This window comes from Microtus oregoni, unplaced genomic scaffold (assembly GCF_018167655.1).
Source record: "Microtus oregoni isolate MIOR12 unplaced genomic scaffold, Mior012 000013F_ref0000133, whole genome shotgun sequence".
Classification (NCBI taxonomy): Eukaryota; Metazoa; Chordata; class Mammalia; order Rodentia; family Cricetidae; genus Microtus; species Microtus oregoni.
In genome coordinates this window covers 41,452,639-41,474,996 of record NW_024543072.1, presented here as the reverse complement: position 1 = coordinate 41,474,996, position 22,358 = coordinate 41,452,639, and the positions used below count along the sequence as shown (strand labels likewise).

Here is a 22,358-nt window from a genome sequence, read left to right as displayed (position 1 = left end):
GTTTTCAATGGGCAACAGCTTTGAGCTCAGAAAAGGCCGATTCAGTAATCAAACATTTATTAGAAGTTATGACCATCATTGGTATACCTGCACAAATAAAGACAAATAATGGTCCAGCATATGTCTCTAATAAAAAGAAACAGTTTTTTGTTTATTATAATATAAAACAGGCTATACCACACAATCCTACAGGCCAGGCAGCTATAGAAAGATCAAATCACAATATAAAGAATATGTTAAACGAACAGAAAGGGATGAAAAATACCCCTGGAAATAGATTACATAATGCTTTATTGACCTTGAATTTTCTTAACGCTAATGAGAAAGGGATAACAGCAGCAAACAGACACTCTATAATAGAAAAGTCTTCTGAATTAAATCAGCCGGTGTATTTCAAGGTTGTGTTGACCTTACAATGGAAGCCAGGAGATCTGCTGCGTTGGGGAAGGGGTTTCGCTCTTGTTTCCACAGAAGAAACGCTGTGGATACCATCAAAATTAATAAAGATTCAGCTTGAAAATGAGAAAACTCTTAAGAAAGAGAAATGACAGCTCATCTACAGACATGACAGTATACAGGTGGTAAGAAAACCTCATAAGGGTTGGGGCACGGTTCTGCTCTTGTCTTTGCAGGAAAATACTCATCTTCAAAGAATGGAGAAACCTTGGACACCTAGATGCCTAAAGATGAAAAGAAAGCTATCCAGAAAGAATCAACAAGCAAAGAGAAATCTGACTTATGCTGTATTATCTGCATGGCAAAATTTGATTATCTGGACATGTATACATTTCTACTTAAAAATAAGAGCTGGCTTTGAAGTTGGACAATGGTTCTGTCATCTAAATCCAAGCATGTTGTTACAAGAAAAATTCAGAATTTTTGTCTCATGTCGGGAGCCATCTGGTATGGGACAGAAAGAAGATAGATTATAAGGAAATATTTTACTTTTCCTCATGCCCATTTTGTCTATATTGTATCTTTCATTGAATATATGTCTATATGGGTAATGTCTAAGTTTTCTACAATGAACAGTAGATTTTTCTGCAGTAATCTTTGAAGCTTCCAGGAAGAAGATGGGCCCCATAACAATGACTTCACAAGGTTGATATGATGTCGTGATGCTGATAGTGATACTACGAGACTGAATTTTGGGTACCAGCTGTGGAAATGGTGCACCTTCTTACAACATTCTGGCCAGAACTCCAAATAAGAACTAAAAAAATAAAACAAAACAAACAGAACCCTATCGGCTATTCAGAGACTATTTGCAATTATACAAAACAGCAATCTTGAAATTTAACCATCATTTTACCTTTACAGGATTCCCATACATAAAATATTGCCTCCATGACAGCTGGAAACTGACCATGAAAATAAATATCGTTCCTTCTTTACGCTTCCGCAAATATTTTTGTGAGACAGCTTAGAAGAGTGGTTAATATAGAAAACTGGCACCAGGAAGCGGGTTGTTGCTGTGGTAAACTTGGTCATATGGCTCACAGGTTACTGGAACTCATTTGTAAGAGGAAGAAATGTGAAAGAGTTAGGGTTGTGGGCTAGAGAAGAGAAAGAAAACTAAGTAGATATTAATAGGATTGGAGTGTGGAAGACCAAAAACCAACAGAAATATGGGAAATAAGGGCTATGCTCACGTGGTTTCAGGATTCTATTGGGAACAGGACAAGAGACCACTCATGTCACATTCTGGGAAAGAACCTGGCTCCATTCTGCTTGTGTTCTGAAAACTTGAGTGAGGCTAAGTGCTAAAAATCATAGGCTAGCAGTGTGTTTGGTCAATAAAGCTGGGGCATGGTTATTGGTCATTGACTTTTATTCAGAATTACAGTGAGATACTGAGGTGGGGAAAGAGACAGAAAGGTTTGTAAAATATTCTTTCCTTATTGAAAGAAAAATGGACACAGTGAAAGTTTTGGACAGACTGTACAGACCAGCTGCAGACAAAGCCAGGGTTGTTAGACCATGAGTATAACTAAAGTGGAGGCTGCAGTAGCCCCTGCTGGAGTAAGCAGACCAAGAAAAATGTTTCCCCTAATGTAGTCATCCATATGCTTAGAGGCTACTCTAACTATGATAAAACAGGGTCAGGCTGCATTTCAAGCTGACAGCATGACAAAGTTGTCATGCACTTAGTGCTGCCTTGTAGACAGACACACGTAATGGGTACTAAAGGCTTTAACCAGTGTTTCAGAAAGCCAAAAGCCAAGGAATGAGTGGCATGGTTAGATTCACTGCAAGAAGGCCCTTTACAGGCCACTGTAAATCTCTGAAGGTAAAGTCTAAGAAGCAATAGGGACCTAGGATATTAGGTATAACAGGGACATGGGATGCAAAATGAGGAAAGATGAAAGTACCGATTGAATCAGCAAGAGAGTACATGTACCCTTCAATAGCAGCACTGTGGGGTGGAACTACACACACTCACTGAAGTTCACAGATGCTGTCATAAGCCCCAGATGCTACAAGGAGCTACAGGATTTTCTGGTGCTCTGCTGTGTTTGCTCTTTCTTTGATCTAACGTTTCCTTGCTCCATTCCCATTCCTCCCTTTGGAATGGAAATGTTTTCTCTGCCATTGTATATTGGAAGTATACACCTAGGATTTTTGATGGTACAGGAACTCACAGGCAATAAACTGACTTGAAATAGTTGTTGAGATAATGACAATAACCCAGAATATTAAAATCAACAAAACATGTATATTAAGATAAGAGGGGCTTAGACTTGGAAGATGACTACTACAACAGGAAGTTTGTGGTCATTTTAGAGAAAATGAAAGAGAATAGCAAAAAACAACCAAAGAAAGAGAAGATACCTATTCTGGGCAATGTAGTATAATGAAGGCTGTGGAAGAAAAACATCTACCTCTTGGCAAAATTTTGCAAAGGACAGTATCTTCAGAACAGATTCAATTTCTTATAAAACCAAAATGTTAAAGAGACTCCCCAACAGTGACAAGGTATAAGAAACAGCAAGTTTTATCTTGAGTTGCAGCAGGCAATGAATTGTTTCAAGAGGGGGGTAAAAAATGAGTGGAACTTAACTTCAGAAAGTGGGAATATACACACCCAAAGCAAGCCTTCAATGTAGGAATGAGAGTTCTCAGACATCTAAAACTACTTATAATAGCTATCATAAGAAGATAAATGAGCTGAGGATATAGCTCAATGGTAAAGTACTTGACTAGTATGCAGGATTTCCTGGGTTCCATTCCCAATATTTATTCCTCAATTCCCCATACATGAATGTGTCTGTATTCATACGAAGGGGAAAGGAACCCAGAGTAAGTTACTTAACTGAACAGAAACTTTTTAAGAGATATTTTATATATAGGTACTGGATACAATTTGTTTCTTAATGTTGTGCTATCTACAGTCCTGAACAGAACAAAATTCAGGCAAGGACAAAAAGATGCCAAATGGTCTGCTTATGTCACTCCTTGATAACAGCAATAATGAAAGACAACAGAGTAGCTTGATTAAAACTAGCATCTTAAATTATGTTTTTATTCAAATTGAGTAATTATAAATCTTTTATTATAATATTTACTCTGTGATTTTTTGTTATTCATCTTAACAAAACACATAAGTTTGAAAAGGCTGACCTTCACTGAAATGTTCTAATAAAATCAAATATAATGATGCTAAAATACTGAAAGAGGAGGAAGATGGTCTTAAGTGAGGGAGATTTTCAATGGATGAAAATAACAATGAAGTTCTTTGTAGAGATGCATTCACTGAGCCCTTTCAAGTAGGCCCTACTCATTAAACAAAGGAAGAAAACAGAATCACTTCATTATTACCCATCTCTATCAAATTTAGAGTAATGACAAGAAAAGTGGCAGAGAAAAAGATATAGAAGATGGAACAGAGAGAAGAAAATTGAAATAGGAAAATATAAATGAGAATCAAGTAATACTTCCTGCTCCGTTCTTCTTCTGAACATACATTTTAGGAAGTACACCTTACTGAATGGGTGTTCCACCCTCTCCATCTTTTTAGTCCTTTCCATAGAAACCAATATAATTAGTGTTTTGTTGATTCACATATTTTCTTCTCCTTATCTGCAATTTCTGTCTCTTCTTTATCAAGACCATAGTCATTTTTTATGCAATAGAGGTGAATTTGAATGTAAAAGGGTTGGTATGTTAAGACAGTTTGAAGAATTATGGAGTAAATGGTATGTGATAAGTTTGAAAGAATCTCTCTCTCTCTTTCTCTCTTTGTTTCTCCCTCCCCCCCCCCCCTCTTTTCAATGGTTCTCAACTGTGGGCTGCAACCACCTTGGGGGTTAAAAATGACCCCTTTGCAGAGGTCACCTAAGACCATGAGAAAACACATATATTTATATTATGGTTCATAATAGTAGCAAAATTATAGTTATGAAGTAGCAATAAAATAATTTTATGGTTAGGGGTCACTACAACATGAGGAACTGTATTAAAGGGTTATATACAGCATCAGGAAAGTTGAGAATCACTACTGCTCTAGAGGAATAGAAAGTGCCCATAGAACATAATGTCCGTGTGAATTACAATCCATGTGCCTTAGATCTATACACTCTGGTATCTCTCCCTTATGGGTTTCAAGAAGCTCAATGATAACACGTCAAAAGAATCTTCTCTGTCTTCAAGTAATATTTGGCCAGGAGGGACACTGGTCTCAAAAAAAGAAGAGTTAGGTGTTTATTCTTTCTTGTTTCTTTCTGGATTCCCATTAGTATCTGGGACAGGCTGTGCTTTTTCTTTCATGCAATTATGGTTCATGGATCTATAAAAATCGGGCTTTCATCCACTGTCCTGAAAACTATAGTTATAGCTGCTTTCTGCTGTTGCTAGCTCATGTGTACTTCTCTATCATTTGCTAAGATCCTTATTCTTCCCACACTTCTTTAAATTACCATTTGTTGCGGGAGCTCCTTCCGCTCCTTCAGCCAATAGCCGCTGAGATACCAGCCCATTGGGGTGTGGTCTCTCTCCCTTTAAAAAAGCGGCCACTTCCCTCTCCTCTCTCTCTTCACTTCCTGCTCTGCTCCCAGCGACTAGACTCCCTTCCTGATTGTGCAGAGGGCTGTTGTCTGGGATTTGTAAGTTTTTTCCCCTTTAAATAAATAACCATTCTATTAATCATAATTCCAAACTGGTGTGGGATTGTTTGTGACTTACGCCTTTGCCTTCATCCATTTACCAAAATCTTTCCATTAATCTGCTGAGTGTGCAGTCTGCTTTCATTGGATTTTGTCTTACTTAGGGTTTCTACTACTATGATAAAACACAGTTACCAAAAGTGATGGGAAGGAAAAGATCTATTTCAGCTTATGGTTTCAAATCAGAGTTCATCACGGAGGGAATTCAAAATAGGAACTCAAACACAGCAGGAACCTGGAGGCTGATGCAGAGGCCAGAGAGGACTGACATATTCAGCTTGCTTTCTTATACCATTCAGGACCACCCATCTAGGGGTGGCGTCACCCCATTGAGCTAAGCCCTCCCACATCAATCAAGAAAATATATCACAGACTTGCCCACAATCCAATCTAATAAGGACATTTTCCCCACTGAGGATCCTTCTTTCTAAATAACTCTACCTTGTGTCAAGATGACATACAACTAGTAAGCACAGGAGTAAGCTGATACAATTTAGTCCTGCTAGATCATTTGTAGGACCAGGTTTCCACAATTTAATACCTTCCCATTCCAAATTTATCAACTCAATATGACTTTTAGTGTTTTCTTATTCAAAATCCAGCCCTCTCTTGCAGAACTTGCTATTTCATTGCAGCAACATAATCATTATGACAATGGCCCCCATTTAGACTGTACTTTATGGTTCCTAGAGTCTATATTTGTACAGTGCAACATTATCAAAAAATAAAGAAAAAGGACGTAACTTCAGAAATGTGCTTAAAAATGAATAGTAGCTTTGCATCTTACCTCTTTCTCCTTGTTGAGCAACACCAGCTGGCTGTCTGTGAGAATGCAGTACTTCCTCTCCCATGATGTTGTCTCAGTGTAGGGTGACTGACCACAAGATAGACGATGGGTGGGTGGTCCTTTTACGTCTGTATAGCAAAAGAGAAAAACAAATTAACAAACCATTCTCATACAAGATTCTCTAAAGGCAACTTAACAAACATGAATCTAAACATGAATCCCAAACTATTATAATGGAGTAAAAAAAACATGTTCCTACAATCTGCAGAGAAGTTCAAACATACAATAAGAAAAGTTAGCACAAACTTGACACTGTATTTAGACTTAAACAATAGGAAGTTGCTTCAGAGCTAAACCAATACTATTCAAAATAAAAAAAGAAGAAAGGAAAAAGATTTCCAGCCTTTGAACAAAGAGAATGATAATGTACATTTCGAAAATACAATTAATCTAGCCGGGCGATGGTGGCGCACGCCTTTAATCCCAGCACTCGGGAGGCAGAGGTAGGCGGATCTCTGTGAGTTCGAGACCAGCCTGGTCTACAGAGCTAGTTCCAGGACAGGCTCCAAAGCCACAGAGAAACCCTGTCTCGAAAAACCAAAAAAAAAAAAAAAAAAAAGAAAATACAATTAATCAAGAATTGAGTGAGTAGTCAGGCAGTGGTGGTGCATGCCTTTAATCCCAGTACTTGGGAAGTAGAGGCAGGCAGATCTCTGTGGGTTTGAGGCCAACCTGGTCTATAGAAAGAGTTTCAGGATAGACAGAGCTACACAGAGAAACCCTGTCTAGAGAAAAGAAAGAAAGAAAGAAAGAAAGAAAGAAAGAAAGAAAGAGGGGAGGAGAGGAGAGGGGAGGGAAGAGGAGGGGAGGGGAAAAATTGAGTGAGCAAAGTTAAGAGTGGACTGCTACTTCTATAAACTGGACTTATAAGAATGGGAGCTACTTAAACTATAGCATCACATTACCACTAGAGGCCAGTAAGATCTTAAAACATACAAAATGATTTCTTTAAAGGAAGATTTAAATATGCATTACTACCGTGCCATTTTAAAAGGTGAGGGTGCCTAATATTAAAACAAACTGTGTTAACAATCACCAAGTCCCAATTGATCACTATTACCTTTGCTCCTTTAAAGTGCTTTAATATGAACTGTTGACTCGTTTATATTAGGAAGTGTGGAATATACCTTAATAATAATTACATATTAGATAATTAAATAAAGTTTTTATGATAGTTCCTTACATGTACTAAAAGCTGTTTAGCCACAAAGGACTAATTCCTTTTATGAATATACAAAACCAATTGCTTCAAATGCCTTATTTATTACTATTAAGACATGCTACAGAAGCAATCTAAAATGAAGACATTAGAAAACAAATACCTACATGGGCAAGGCTGTTGTAAATCCTAAGTAGCATGTATGAATGGCACTAAGTTCAATAAATGCAAATGATTTCTAGCTGTCTCAACTTGTAATAACCCAAATAGCAAAATTAAGGAAGATATGTTTAGAAAGATACAACTCAAAGCTCTTAAGTACATATCTCTCCTCTCAAATCCTGTATGTGTTAAATAATACCTTCTAATTTTTTCTGACTTAAATTCCTAGCCTCTATGGGTCTATTTAATTATGTGTTATTTTAGGGAGCTCACCAATGCCTCCAAAAATAACTCAAGGTCTACGAACCAATAATACCAAGAATTTGGCTAAACATAGTACTGATTCATAGGAAAGTATTGCCTCAGCATCCTGTTTCTATCTGTGCTGTAAAATACATAGTAGTTACATATGACATTTACAGAATCTCCACTCCATACTTCCCTTTGTTAGTCTAATTAACTTTATTAATGATAGAAAAGTATCTAATTTATCCTAAGGATTTCCAAAATTATTTTTGAAAAATTTAAATACATTCTTAATCATTTGGACATGTATATAATATTCTTATCTATAGTTATATCAAAACTGATTAGAATCATATGCTTTAGACAAACGAGTTTTATCACAACGGAGGCTTGATTCCAGAGTCAAATATTAAGTCAATTTAAACAGAGAGACAGATCTATGTTAAACAGAAACACAGTGACTTACACAAGTTTTATTCAAGTGACTAACTTTATTACACAAATTAGTCATGTATAACCCAAACTGTCCACTGTACGTTACGACTAATACTAAAGCACGATGGCATCAATAAGCCCTATCCTTTAAAAATTAGAATCTTAGCTATCATACTGACGGCATAATTCATGTTCCCTGTCAAAATAGAAATCTATATTAGCACTAAGCTTAAGAAAACTTAAATTATTTGTGTGGTCCTGAATAATTTCTGTAAGCCTCCCAACATTTTCCCTTTGTGTAGGCTGAACTTTATTCTAGTTTCTTCATGGTATGTGAAATAAGGAACGATAAAGGATATTGACACCAAGAATCATTTTAAGTTCATTGATAAATGTAGGATGAAATAAAAAGCATTTTTACAAATTTGTCTAAAATGAGAGACTGATTAGCCATTACAGAGGCCAGTATTGTTAATTTTATAACTATTTCCAGCAGGGTTTTTTTAAAAATAGTTTTATGAACTCTATGGAAGAAGACACAAAGATAAGTGATTGTTTTTGTTCTGCTTAACATTTCTGGATTAAGATTTAAGAAATACTTTTTAAGAAAAACAAACAACCATCAGCAACAATTACAAATCCCCAACCTTTTTTTAAAGTCAATAAATTTATTTTAGTCATTCTATCCCATCCTCATTCCTTTGGTTACTTGAAAGAGCAATAGCAAGGCTAGACGCTGAGGATTAAAAGAATAGAACATGTTCAGGGTTTGCCCTATTTCACCTTAACAGTTCTGCCAATCTTCACTTTTGACTCTAGTGACTTACTTCTAATTCTGACTTCCAATTATTTTAGTACTTAAAATTCACTAGGGAAAAGCACAACAGACTTACAAAGAAGACTCTTAATAGTAAAATTAGAGACAATTTTAGATTTGCTGTCTCCCATTCCTTTGAGAATACTAAGGACATTACATGCTGGCCTCATTACAAAAATGAAATAATTTTAGAAACATTAAAAATAATCCAAAGTAAACTTCCAGCAGAAATCACTTTGAGACTAGATATTATCTTGTAGCCTTAAAATTATTAATTTTTTATCAAGATTCGATGAGACTGAATAACTACTGGGAATAATTCACATGGGTTATGTCAACACATATTATATTAGAAACTAAAATCTATCACATATTGATATTAAAATATATTTTAATGAAACATAATTATTTTTAATAAAAATCTAAAAGAATGACACTGTCTTTACATTTTTTCAAATGTCCTCCAAGACTGGCTGAATACGAGAGCCAGTTCTTTTATGTTTCTATACCCAATTGGTTGCTGTAGTTATTTTGGCTGATATTTAAGAGAAAATCAGGACTTAAATATGAAGGTTGAAACAGCAGTAGTATTTAAATTGTATTTTCAAATAATTATGGGCATTCTTCTTCAACATAATACCAAATCCTGATAAGAAATTTTGCAAAAATAAATAAAAGGAGTCAGTACAATGTGGAATCTGAAACCATAACAATAAATTTTTCATATAATCACATTAAAAATTACAGGTCTATATTTCCTTTTTTTATTTATTTTTTAATAAATTTATTTTTATTGAAAAAATTTCCACCTCCTACCCGCCTACCATTTCCCTCCCCATCTTCCCACTCCTCTCTCCCTTTCCCCACTCCTCTCCCCCAACTCCTTTTCCCCTCCCTCTCCAGTCTGAAGAGCATATATTTCCTTTTTTTTAAAAAAAAAGATTTATTTATTTATTGTGTATATAGTATTCTGCCTACATGCATGCCTACAGGCCAGAAGAGGGCACCAGACCTCATTACAGATGGTTGTAAGCCACCATGTGGTTGCTGGGAATTGAACTCAGGACTTTTAGATGAGCAGGCAGTGCTCTTAACCACTGAGCCATCTCTCCAGCCCAATATTTCCTCTTGAGTAGCTCTTTTGACCCCATATATATGAGTTTATAAACATTAGGTGCTGATCATTTAGAAAACACTGGTTGGCTGTGATTTCCCATCTTCGAAATGATGACATTTATAACCTACATTCATCAATCTTCACAATTGTTTTGCTCTGGTCAGAAGTTCTTTGGATTTAGAGAAACTGTCAAGCTCAAGGTAGCAGATGGAAATTATTCAAAACTGTAATTTTCGTTTTGGTCATAAATTTTTCTCTAGCAGTAAATACACTTGCTTGTTTGCCCTCAAATAACAACATTATGTCTTTCCTTTTCTGGAAAATGTCTGCCATATAGCATACATGGAAGGACCAAGATCTATTATAGAATGCTATCATCAGAGCTTAATAGCCCTCCTTTTAGTCAAAACAGTTGTGACCATTTTCAAGAGATCCCTCAGATAGGGCTTGTTGACTACTGATGTTCAAAGGAGGGGCTGGGGAAGGTCACTGAAACCACCTGAAATTCTCGCAACTCCCCTAAGTGTCTCCTGGCTACCTTATGCAAGTCTGTACTAATTGCATGTAACCTTCTGGTCTTGGAAGGTGCTAAAGAAAAGTGCTAGAGCAAAGAAAGCATTAACAAAAGAGGAAACTCCATTTATGCAGCTATGGGAGAAGTCATGATCCATGCTGGTTAAGACTTTTGAGTGTAGCTGCTTTGGGGTTCTATATGCTCCTGCAAGCAATCCCTCATACATGCTCTATTAGTAATTCCCAAAACGCATTATGAATTATATTTTGGTTTGTTGTTCCAGCTTGATAAAGATGTGGTAGGTGTTGCTGGCATTTTCCCAGGGAAGGAATTTTTAAAACTACCTTTCAGTCTTATGAAAACAACATTAACTTAGAAATGGTTCTGGTATCTCCAGGGTTCCACAGATCATAAGCTAGAAATAACCACGAATATGTCAACAAAAGGCAATGGAGTATTCTAAGAAAACCAGCCTTATGTTATAAAAGTAAAAGAGTAAAAGCCCAGAGGTTTTCGCAAATGGAAGATTAATATAATGGGCTGGAATAGAGAGGATTATAATCTACACTAGATCATTCAAGATAGTAAAACAGAGCTTATGTGACCCATATTTTGAAACAGGAATTAGGACTGGTAATTCTCTAGCAATCTGTGGTGAAAGAACAGCAAAATTGAGATGAGAAAGTAGGACAATGAATAGAAATACAAACTGATAAATGCTCATAAAATAAATTGTACAATTATGATTCTGCTTTATTTTAAAAAATGAAGTCCAGTACAATTTTCAAAAAGGGAATAAAAACTAAAACTGAAACTCATATAAAAAGATTCAGTGCAATCCATTTTCTCCCAAATTATTTCAAAATAGTATTTACAACACTTGGTTATTTGGTCTACTAGTAAATCTAACCCCCAAATTCTGATCTTCTTCAAATGCTTAAATACCTGACAAGAAATCAGTCCTATCTTGTGTTAGCTCTTCCTTGTAATGAGACAAAAGGATTACCATGCATGTTACACGATGAAGATGAAGCTGCAAGTTTCATTACACCTAACGAAATGTCATTTTCCCCTCACCATGTAAAGAATAAAAACCACAAAGAGCTAGTAAAATGGTGTGACTGGAAACAGAACAGGAATGGGAAGAGAAAAAGGACAAGTCTAAGGCCCATGCAGTAATGTCAAAAGAAAACGCTGTGGGAAATATTTTTGTATATAGTAATTGCTTAAAACTCAAAAAAGTTGCTTTTAAATTAAATTAAAATTTACATGTAGTATTTTTTATTTCAAAATTTTCATTAGGATATAACTGACAAGATCCATTTTAAGTTACTGCCTTTCAAAGTAAGCATTACAGGAATTTTACAAAGAATCTTCCAGGCGATAAAAACCCTAAAATTTCAATCGATCAATACTTTTTCACATGCTCTTAGTGCACATAAAAAGAAAATAAAAGAAAAAAAAACAGTTTGGGTGAAATTATCTATTTAGGTTGAGACTTGTAATATGTTAGTTAAGAAACACAAATCAAATAAATAATTGTCATAAACTGTAGAGGAAATGTAGGTCTATATTTCAATTTATTTGTGTTTTTATTTTCATACCAAAGTTCACCTGGCTTAGAAAATGGCATATTTTTATAAACTCTGAAATTCAATGACCATGCTTTGGGTTTGAATCTCAGAGGAAAAAAAAATACTTTATGAAGCTCAGATTACGGTGATGACTTATTACAAAAGTAAGCATAAAAGAATAGCTTTAAAACCAAGCTATTTAATTTCCTTAAATTAGCTTAAAACATTCACGGCTTTAAATATACAAAGAAGTATAGTTCTTTTGACCCAAATATTCAAAAATAGTTTTAATCAACCATTCATATTACATTTAGTAGGCCAATTTACAAGATGAATTTTTAGAAGCAATTTTCCCCAATAGATATTAAAATCCTTGTCACACAGCTTTAAAAATATGTTCTGAAAATAAGGATTGAACATAGAGCTTTGCGCATGTTAAGCAAGTGCTTTATCACTAAACTACATTCTTGGTCTCCAGAATGTAGCAATGGCAATAATTACAGCACGCTGTTCAGGAACAGTCTAAAGACACTGAAGATAATGGTGTCTGCTTACAACCTACCATAGGTGCCATCAATCCAGTCTCTTTTATTAGACTTCTGTTAATGTATGCATGTACTTATGTATGTACACATATATGCAGGTGCACCTGTGTGTGTGCATGTGTACATGTGTGCAGAGGCCAGAGGTTATCTACCTCTATCATTCACCACTTTATTTTTTAGATTTATCTCTCTGTGCTCACGTACACACGAGTATGCATGCCACAATGAACATGTGGAGGACAGAGGACAACTTGTGGCAATCAGTCCTCTCCCTTACCACAGAGATCATGCCAAGGATTGAACTCAGGTTGTCACGGTGCACCTTTATCCACTAAGCCATCTTACTGGCATGCCACCTTACTTTTTGAGACAAGGTGTATTACTAAACTTAGAACTCGTTGATTCACTCTGTTAGGTGGCCAGAAAGCTTCAGAGATCTACTTGTGTCCCATGTCCCCAAGTGCTGCAATTACACATACATGCAGCCATGCATGACTTTTACATTGGTGCTTGGAACTCAAACTCAGATCTGCATGCCTGTACTTTACTGATGGAACTATCTTCCTCCCCAACACCCCCTGCCACCAGCCTTCACTGTGTTTTTTTAAAGGACGTTATTTCCTTTTACAAATAAATTACATGTATAAGGGAAGGAGGGCATGGGGTGTGTGCCTCAATGCAGTGCCGTTTTAGGCCAAAAGAGTCTTTCAGATTCCCTGGAGCTTAAGTCACAGGCAATTGTGAGCCAACTGACCTGGGTGTTAGGAACTGAACTCTGAGCAGTATGTGCTCTTAACTGCTGAATCATCTCTGCAGCCTCTCTCCTTTGTTCTTGGAGCACAAAAAGAAAAGTCAAATCCATTCAGGTCATTAACTGAATTTTTTTCTTCATTACTGTCTACTTGTATTCTACTGAAATGTCAGAAAGTATCCTGTTACCAGAACACCCAAATTTTGTCAGAATGATAACATATGTTGCCTGTGAACTTTGCTTTGGCCTGACAAACAATGGAACTTTGAGGTAGTATATTACATGCTAATTCATATATACCAATGGATCTAGTGCATTTAAACAAAGATCCATGCAACTGAAAAATTAATAAAGACATTAATGATAAGCCAATATGCTTAAGATATAAATTCACCAAGTCAAAAGCATTTGTTTCTTCATTACTCACTATGAGATCATACTATTTGTTCAAAGAAGTTTATATTGTATCTTTGAAGCTTACAAACCCTAGGTTAATTTACTTCTTAAACATACAGACTTAATTTCCATATCACCTCAATACTGGGATCTAGTCAGTAAGTTCCTATGCTCACCATTACCTTTCATAAAAGAAGAGGGAATGCTAAGAGAGAGGGGATGTGTAGTAATAAGGGCGGCGGGGCTGCATTCCCAGAACCCCAGCCGCCTGCCCGGCTAGCTTATGCCCCGAAATAATTACACAGACACTGTATTCTTTCAAGCACTGCTTGGCCCTTTAGCTCCAGCACTTACAGGCTAATTCTCACATCCCGATCAACCCATCTCTAACAATCTGTGAGAACCGGTCTTACCGGGAAGATTCTAGCCTAGTCCATCCTGGGTCAGAGCTTCATGCCAGGAGCGGGGCATGGCGTCTCTCTCAGGCGTCTGTTCCCGAGAGGAGAGCTGTGAGTCTCTGACCTCACTTCCTCTTCCTCCCAGCGTTCTGTCCTGTTTTCTCCTCCCACCTATCCTCTAACCAATAAAATGGGCCAGGGCAGTGCCTTTATTAGCCAATGACCTTCCTCCATCAGGGATGAAAAAGGCAAGAGTGCATAGTTTACTTCTTTCTGGCAATATTCTTTAGCCTAACATTTGAAGAGTCTCTCGGCAGCTTGACTCTCAGTCTCAGCAGTAGGGTAATTCAAGCACAGAAGTTCTAACTCTGCTGTACCACAAAGACAAATGAGTTCCTTAGGAAGTATTAAGTTCTGAGAAGAGAGAACTGATTTTGGTATTTAAAAAAATATCCTATGTAAAGAAGAAAACATTGCCCTGAACGGCAGAGCTCAGTGGAATTTTCTACAATCTATGTATTTTAAGATAGCTGGGATATGAAATAATTCCTATGATGTTCCTACCTTGTGTCATCTACATCTTCACTTTAGCTGTATACTGCCTCTGATCACACATGCTGTCAACAGCAGGCAGAGAAAATCGCATGCTTGTCTTTCACGTCTCAGATTAAATCCCATAACTTCCACATTCGGTCAAGAATAACCTTATGAATGATGTCAATGTCAAGATGATAAATGGGAGTCTGTTGCAGTTTAATATTTTAATTGCAATAGACCAAATAATTGTTCTTATTAAGTCTCTTAAACAGAAAAACATAAAATGCACAAAACAACCTATTTATATTTCAACTCTAAAGGAAAAACAGTTCACATGTAATTTTTCTTAGCATATTACATTGTGTTAGCTGAAGTATAAGAAAATACTAGTCTGGTTGTTTAAAATATGACCATGGTGTTCTATTAATAGTAAATGACCAAAACTGTAGGTTTTTTTTGAGCAACACATTTGTTACAGAAATAAAATGAACTATACTAAGAATCTCAAAAGCATGTCACATGCATTCATTTTATTATATTTAGTACCTCTTCCTATATTAATATATCCCACACTGTCTCTATTTGAATTGAATCTTATCATTTTTCGTTAGGGACAGATGCTGTGGAGGAAGGCTAGAGCTTGCAAAGGAATGTGATTTTTAGTAAGGAGGTGGGGGAAAGACAAAGTAGTTTATCACTATCAAGCTATCAGTGTCTGGGGCTTTTAAAACCTGACTACATGCCTGCATTGTGACACTGTCTCTACGTAAGAAAGCAGACAAGCTGTTAAGGTCGGGCAACATTAAAAATCTTTTAATGGCTCTATCTGTCTCTAAAGCACAGTGCCAACTGAAACAAAATTTGTATGCATCTTTCTTAAATTGTAACCTGTTTGAATTCACTGCACACACAATTAAATGTTAAGTCCTTTTAAAATGAATCCAGTCACTCACTGTTAAAAGAACAACCCAATTCAATGAGTTTTACTCTGATACAATATGCTATTGTATTAGCATATTAGATGTGAAATTAGAATTAGATGTGAAAAATCATTCTTTTTTACAAAACCACACAACAACAACAACAAAAAGAAAAAACTTCAGGTAGGAGAAAGTGAAAAACACCTACAGTAGAAAGCCACAAAGCAGTTAAGAGCAACATTCAGTTTTTTCTTTGTGATATATCAACATAAATATATAAAATAGACATTCTTAAACCTAATCCATTTCTGAAAATGTGCCAGATGGCAAATCTTAATACAATAGGAGGAAGTAGCCTATGATTTTAAGTGAGAAAATAAAATATAACAAGCTCATATAAAACTTAATTTCTCCAAAATACTGAGTATCACTAATGTTCTATGTAACTCATAAACGTTTCATATTAAAATGCCATAAATTCTTTGATGTTTAATGAATGTGTTGTAAGTATAATTATAGTATCTCAGATACATGCCCCCATTCTATACTGCAAACATACTATAAGATTAGTAAATAACTTATTAAAGATAGATGATGAATGTTAACAAATATTAAAAATTAACTAAAGTCTTTCTAAAAAACTAGCACCATGACTGGAGTTGTCTTTACTTTTTCTCACAAATAAAAAGGCATATGCATGGTACATAAGGAATCCTGCATGGCCAACGTTATATCATTTGTCTTTCTGCCTTTGCTACCACATTAGTTCTTATCATTTCTTCTCAGGAAGAGATTTCTCATTCTTCCTATTTTAGAAGATGGTAAGACTGAAGTCAGGTATGGTGGATCACTCTGTTTTATTAAGATTGATTTATTTATTTATTTATTTATTTATTTATTAATTATGTGTATAGTGTTCTGTCTGCACGTATGCCAGCATGCCAGAAGAGAGCAACAGAACTCATTATAGATGGCTGTGAGCCACCATGGTTGCTAGGAATTGAACTCAGGACCTCTGGAAGAGCAGCCTGGGCTCTTAACCTCTGCGTTATCTCTCCAGCTCTGGTGGCTTATTCTTATAATCACACCACTGAGGTCACCTGAGCTACACAGAAGTTCATGGTTAACTTGGAACTACAAAGTGGAACCCTATCTTGCATGGATGGATGGATGGATGGGCTTAAACAGATATCGCACAATATTTAAAAACAAAATAAAAAAAACTTTAGGGAAAAGAGATACAGCTAATGCATCCATTATATATACCCTCACAGAGATTTGTAAACAATTTGTGGTTTGGGGTCCGAATACACATGTGGATTCCTTTTAGTAATACTTGATAATTACTAGTTAATTTAAGCTAAGAAAAATATCTCTCAGTCAGTATAATGAATATTTACATAATGAAGTTAAAGTATGAAGGTACACATTCACACTACAGAGAATAAGAAAACTGTGAATATGAAGAAGAAATGATAGGTGAAGGTTACAAAAATAAATAAATAAAAGTGTTGTAGTTTGAATAACAAAGGCTTCCATAGGCTACTATATTTAAATACCTAGTGTCCACTTGGTGAAATTGTTTGAGAACCTTTTAGACCTTCCTTTACATACCTCTAGATCTTGTTGTTCATTTATGTCTTGTTTTGTTTTGTTTCTTTTTTGCTTTTGTTTTTTCAAGACAGGGTCATTCTGTGTAGCCTTGGCCATCCTGAAACTCGCTCTGTAGACCAGGCTGGTCTTGAACTCACAGATTTCTGCCTGCTTCTGCCACCCAAGTACTGAGATTAAAGGAGTACCCGGCCTCCCTTATATCTTTTATAATATCATACTAGCACTGTTTCCTAACTTCAAACCACTGTAACAAATCAGTAAATCTAAAAAAGAGTATATGAGAGAGCCTCTGATTTCTGTACTCAAATTGGTCTTAAGTACCAGAGACCCAGGAATTACAAATGGCATAAGAAGTAGAGGCAGTATTATAGAACTGAGCTCTTAATCTGTAGTATCCATGATAACAATAGATGGGTGGTATCAAAATTGAACAGAATGTAGAGCATCTAGTAGTGTCCAAACACTAGGAAAGCTGGTTGCTGGTAGACTCTATCTATCTGTCTGTCTGTCTGTCTGTCTGTCCGTCCGTCCGTCCGTCCGTCCGCCCGCCCGCCCACCCACCTACCTATCCTCTATCTATCTACCTACTTCTATCTCTGGTATTAAAAGTATGACAAACTATTCTTTCTTTAGCAAGTAATGTTACCTTTCTGAGACTATTTTCTGATGAGGAAGGGTCTTCTGTAGATTTCATTGGTTAATAAAAAAATTGTCTTGGTCATTTGATAGGCCAGCCCTTAGGTGGGTGGAGTAGACAGAACAGAATGCTGAGAGGAAGAGGGAAGTGAGGCAATTGCCATGCCTCTCCTCTCAGGATCAGATGCCATGGAGCCAGCCACCAGGTCAGACATGCTGAATCTTTCCCAGTAAGCCACCACCTCGTGGTGCTACACATATTATTAGAAATGGGTTAATCAAGATATGAGAGTTAGCCAGTAAGAGGCTAGAGCTAATGGACCAGACAGTGTTTAAAAGAATACAATTTGTGTATTGTTATTTCCAGGGCTAAGCTAGCTGTGTGGGAGCCAAGAGGGACAAAAAGCAGGCCTGCTCATCTCCTCACTACAGAATGGCTCCCAGATGTGGATAACTGAATCCACAGAAAGCCTGAGAAAGCTTGGGATTTTCCCCTTTTTCTGTTTAAACAAAAAAAGAGAAGGCTTTAACTTTAACATAGCAAAATTACATATAACAAAACAGTTATCAAGTTATAATTACAGTTACAATATTTTTATCTATTTTATCTTTTATCATAACAAAGGAAAACTATAACTATAACTAACCATTCTTCAACTCCACCAAAGACTCCAGAAGGATGTAATATTACCTAAGTAAACAAGAAGTAAGCAACTTCCAAAACTCTAAAAATAACAGCGACATCTCGCTACCTGGACAGTCACCCAAAGTTCCTCTGTACTGTTGGGGCATTTGTCTTTGGCCTACAGGCCCATAGTATCTGGCAGACATTTCCATGAAGCAGGAAATTTCAAAGACAGTTCAGTCAGTTTCTGCTGTGTCCTGCAGAATGTCTCGCAGACTCTTTCATGAGTCAGGAACCCCAAAAAATCATCTCATCTTTAAGCAAGTTCAGCAGTCCTCACTCTGCGGGTTCTTTATGTCTAGTTTATGCAACAGTCCAGGCAAGGGCAGTTTCTTGCCCAAATGGCTATTCAACTCCATAAGGAGCCTCTTCGATGCCCATCTTCTTCTTGAAGTAGATTGGTGCTGTCAGGAGCAGACGTGTCTCATTGTCATGAAAAGCCCTAAGTCATTAAAACATTTTAAATGCCATATTCTGTAGTCTTTGAAAGATATGAAGAATGTCTATCTAACTGAAATATATCTCTATATATCTAGAAAATCTAACATGACTACAAGCTTGAGTATTATTGATGATTATCCATTAACAACGAATATACATTACATTTTTAAATGAACTACACAATCACAATAACTTAATCAAAATCAGAAATATACATATATATATATATAATAAAATTGACCTTAAATTTAAATCACTAAAGCAAAATCCATATCAATGCAAATTATTCATATCTATATTAAATAAATTTAAACGTAACATTATCTACCTTAATAGGTCTGTCCTGCCATATTACAAAAATGGTTAAAGGAAATTCCAGAAGTATGATGCTTAACGTCAACCTCATGAATAAAAAAGAAACAATTATTAAAGCCCTTAATACCTCTATAACTTCATCTTTCTACCATGGTGCAGACTATACATGATATAGAAATGCTAACTCTAAGTGAGGTTTCAGAAGTGTAACCTCGGGCTGGAGAGATGGCTCAGCCGTTAAAGGCTAGGATCACAACCAAAATTAATAGAAGTGCAACCTCATCTACTATTATTTGTAACAAAAAGACAAGGACACTGCCTATTTTGGAGTAGTTTAAGTCTATTTAAAGAACACAGAGATCAGTAAAGAAAATGAACTACACTTAAAAATCCTGCACTTGGTAGTGGGAGGCAAGAGGATCATGACTATGAGGCCTTCCTTATATGTTACAAAGTAAAATTTCTCAAAAAGTAAGTATCCTAATTACTGTTCTATTGGTTTGAAGAGACACCATAACAAAGGCAACTCTTATAAAAGAAGGCATTTAGTTTGGGGCTTGCTTACAGTTTCAAAGATTTAGCCTATTATCATGATGGCAGGAATCATGGCATTGGAGTAAATAGCTGAGAGCTAGCTACATCCTGATTCACATGCCAAGAGATAATGAATGGGCTTAGCTTTCAAAACCCCCCAAGTGACATACTTCCTTCAACAAAGTCATACCTCTTAATCCTTTCAAATACTGCTACTACCCCATGACTAAGTGTTCTTATGTATTAGTCAATGGGGATCATTCTTATTCAAATCACCATAGAGGGAGAAGCTGATTATAAATAGCTAAGTAGCATTTGAGACATCAGGTTGAAATCTGAATGTCTCACGTAACTCTATATGGGTTTGTGTTTCTTCTGTAAGATAAATAATAGGGTGCTTTACTATGCCAGAAAGTGAGACTATTGAAAGAGAGATGGCATGTGCTTGGATTCTGACAGAGCTGCGTAGCACAACTCAGTACACCACTGATGTTCAACATACAGGGATGCTATGCAGAGATGTTAGATGAACCTGCCAAAGCACAGAATTTTGGCAGAATGAGGCTCATCAGGGTTAAATTGGAGCACTGGCAAGACCTATATCCCAACTTAGATTATTTCATGAAGGAACGTCACACATTAGAAAGAGGTGAGAATAATTTCTAGAACATAGAGAAGTGGTCAATAAATGCTAGCAATCATGTTATTGTTGGTCGGAAACAACAAGATCAAGAGCTTAAGAAAAGATTTTGTAGAAAGCTAACTACATGAAAAGAAATCTCTATGTCATTTTCAAATATGAATCCTAGTTGAGAGCCTTTGGACCCTCAATTTTTTAGCTTTAAGGTGAGAAGAACTTAGTTTCAACCTCTTAGGGATATAGTAGGAACTGATATAAAATATCAAGCATTAAAAATAGTGCCTGGTGTTTATAACTCCTCAGAAAGAGTGAGCATCTACTTTTTACTTTATATAACTAATGCAACAAATTTGCTTGATATTACTACTCAAAAATATTAATGCTAGAAAAGAGTAATACATGTATGCAAGAAAAAAACACCACTTTAATGTGAGTAATCGTCAGGATTCTATGATGAACATAAGCACCTTTTTTGTTTTTCATTTGTTTTTTAAATATACTGTGGGAAAATACTGCACAGATTTGCTTTACCAAAAGAAAACTCCTCTGATTCCATCAGTTAGAATTTGGTACACGATTGCATAAAAATTTGTTTATCATTCTGAATACAAATTTCACAAGGTAAGACCAAGCAACTTAATAACCCAGCAACTCCTCTCACATGAGAGGAAGAAAAAAAGATTATGAAAACAGAAGATCTTTTAAATGATGCTGCTTTAATTTCATCAATGACTTCCAAACTTCCCAGCCACATAAGTCTCTAAGTACAACACATATGACAGCTATACTTGGAAAGAGTAATCCTAAACAAATTTTTTTAAAAAATTGTGTTTATGTTTCTCAAACATAAAGCACTAAGAAATCTGGGGATAATATGTAACATGAGGGCCGGCCTGTTGGGGTTTCTGTCCTGCCCAGTTCCCAAAGCCAGTAAATCGTAAGAAAATCACAAAGAGGACTACATAAGTTATAAACTGATTGGCCCATTAGCTCAGGCTTTATATTAGCTCTTATAACTTATATTAACACATTATTCTTAGCTATGTTAGCCACATGGCTCAGTACCTTTTTCGCCAGGCCAGGTCACATCCTACTTCTTCGGCGTGTGGACAGGACTGGGGAGGAATGGGCTTCCTCCTTCCCAGAATTCTCCTATTCTCTTTCACTCACCTCTACTTCCTGTCTGGCTGTCCCGCCTATACTTCCTGCCTGGCTAATGACCAATCAGCGTTTATTTAAAACATAATTGACAGAATGCAGAATTGTCCCACACCAATAATAATGAAAGTCCAAATGACACATAAAGACAAGTGAGCACATGTGTGTACAATGCACATTCTTGAAATTCTAAAAACTATCTGAATTCCCTTATACATCCAATACAAGATACTCATTGTGAGGATGTATATGTTTTACAACAGCACAGAATAAGAAACACCATTAGTATCAGAAACAGTTTGTTTCCAAGAAAACCAAGACCATAAAATACCGTACATTATGCAATGCCTAAGAGTAGACATTCCAACCAACACAAGAAGCCTGTCCACTTTCTCTCAGGCAATTTCTATCAGAGAAAGAAGAGGGATTTTGCAACCAATAATTCATTTAAATAATATAATAATGTCCCCCAAACATTCAGTTATTTGCTTTTATATTTTCAGCATGGTGAGAAAAAAAGAAATATTAAGAATTGCATTAAACTTTCTTGACCCAGGTGTGGTTCAGTAGTTGACTGTTCAGTTTCTATGAGTTTGTCGGCTTTCTGTGGGTAGTATTGTTGTTGCCTTCTAACTTTAATCCGTGGTGATCACATAAGACAGAGGCGGACACTGTAATTGTGGAGGTTTCCTTTGTTTCCGAGTATGTGGTCAATTTTTGAGAATGTTCTCTGAGCTGCAGAGAAGAAGGTATAT

General features: G+C 36.2%; 1 protein-coding gene across 4 annotated transcripts in view; it reads right to left on the bottom strand.

Annotated features, from left to right (window-relative positions):
- The window catches only part of Rasal2 (RAS protein activator like 2), a 284,658-nt gene that overhangs the window by 153,157 nt on the left and 109,143 nt on the right, over window positions 1-22,358 (bottom strand). For all 4 annotated transcript variants that reach the window (XM_041662766.1, XM_041662768.1, XM_041662767.1 and 1 more), the window contains one exon: window positions 5,950-6,077. In XM_041662766.1, coding sequence (XP_041518700.1) covers window positions 5,950-6,077 — 128 coding nt within the window. The remainder of the gene's footprint in view (window positions 1-5,949; window positions 6,078-22,358) is intronic.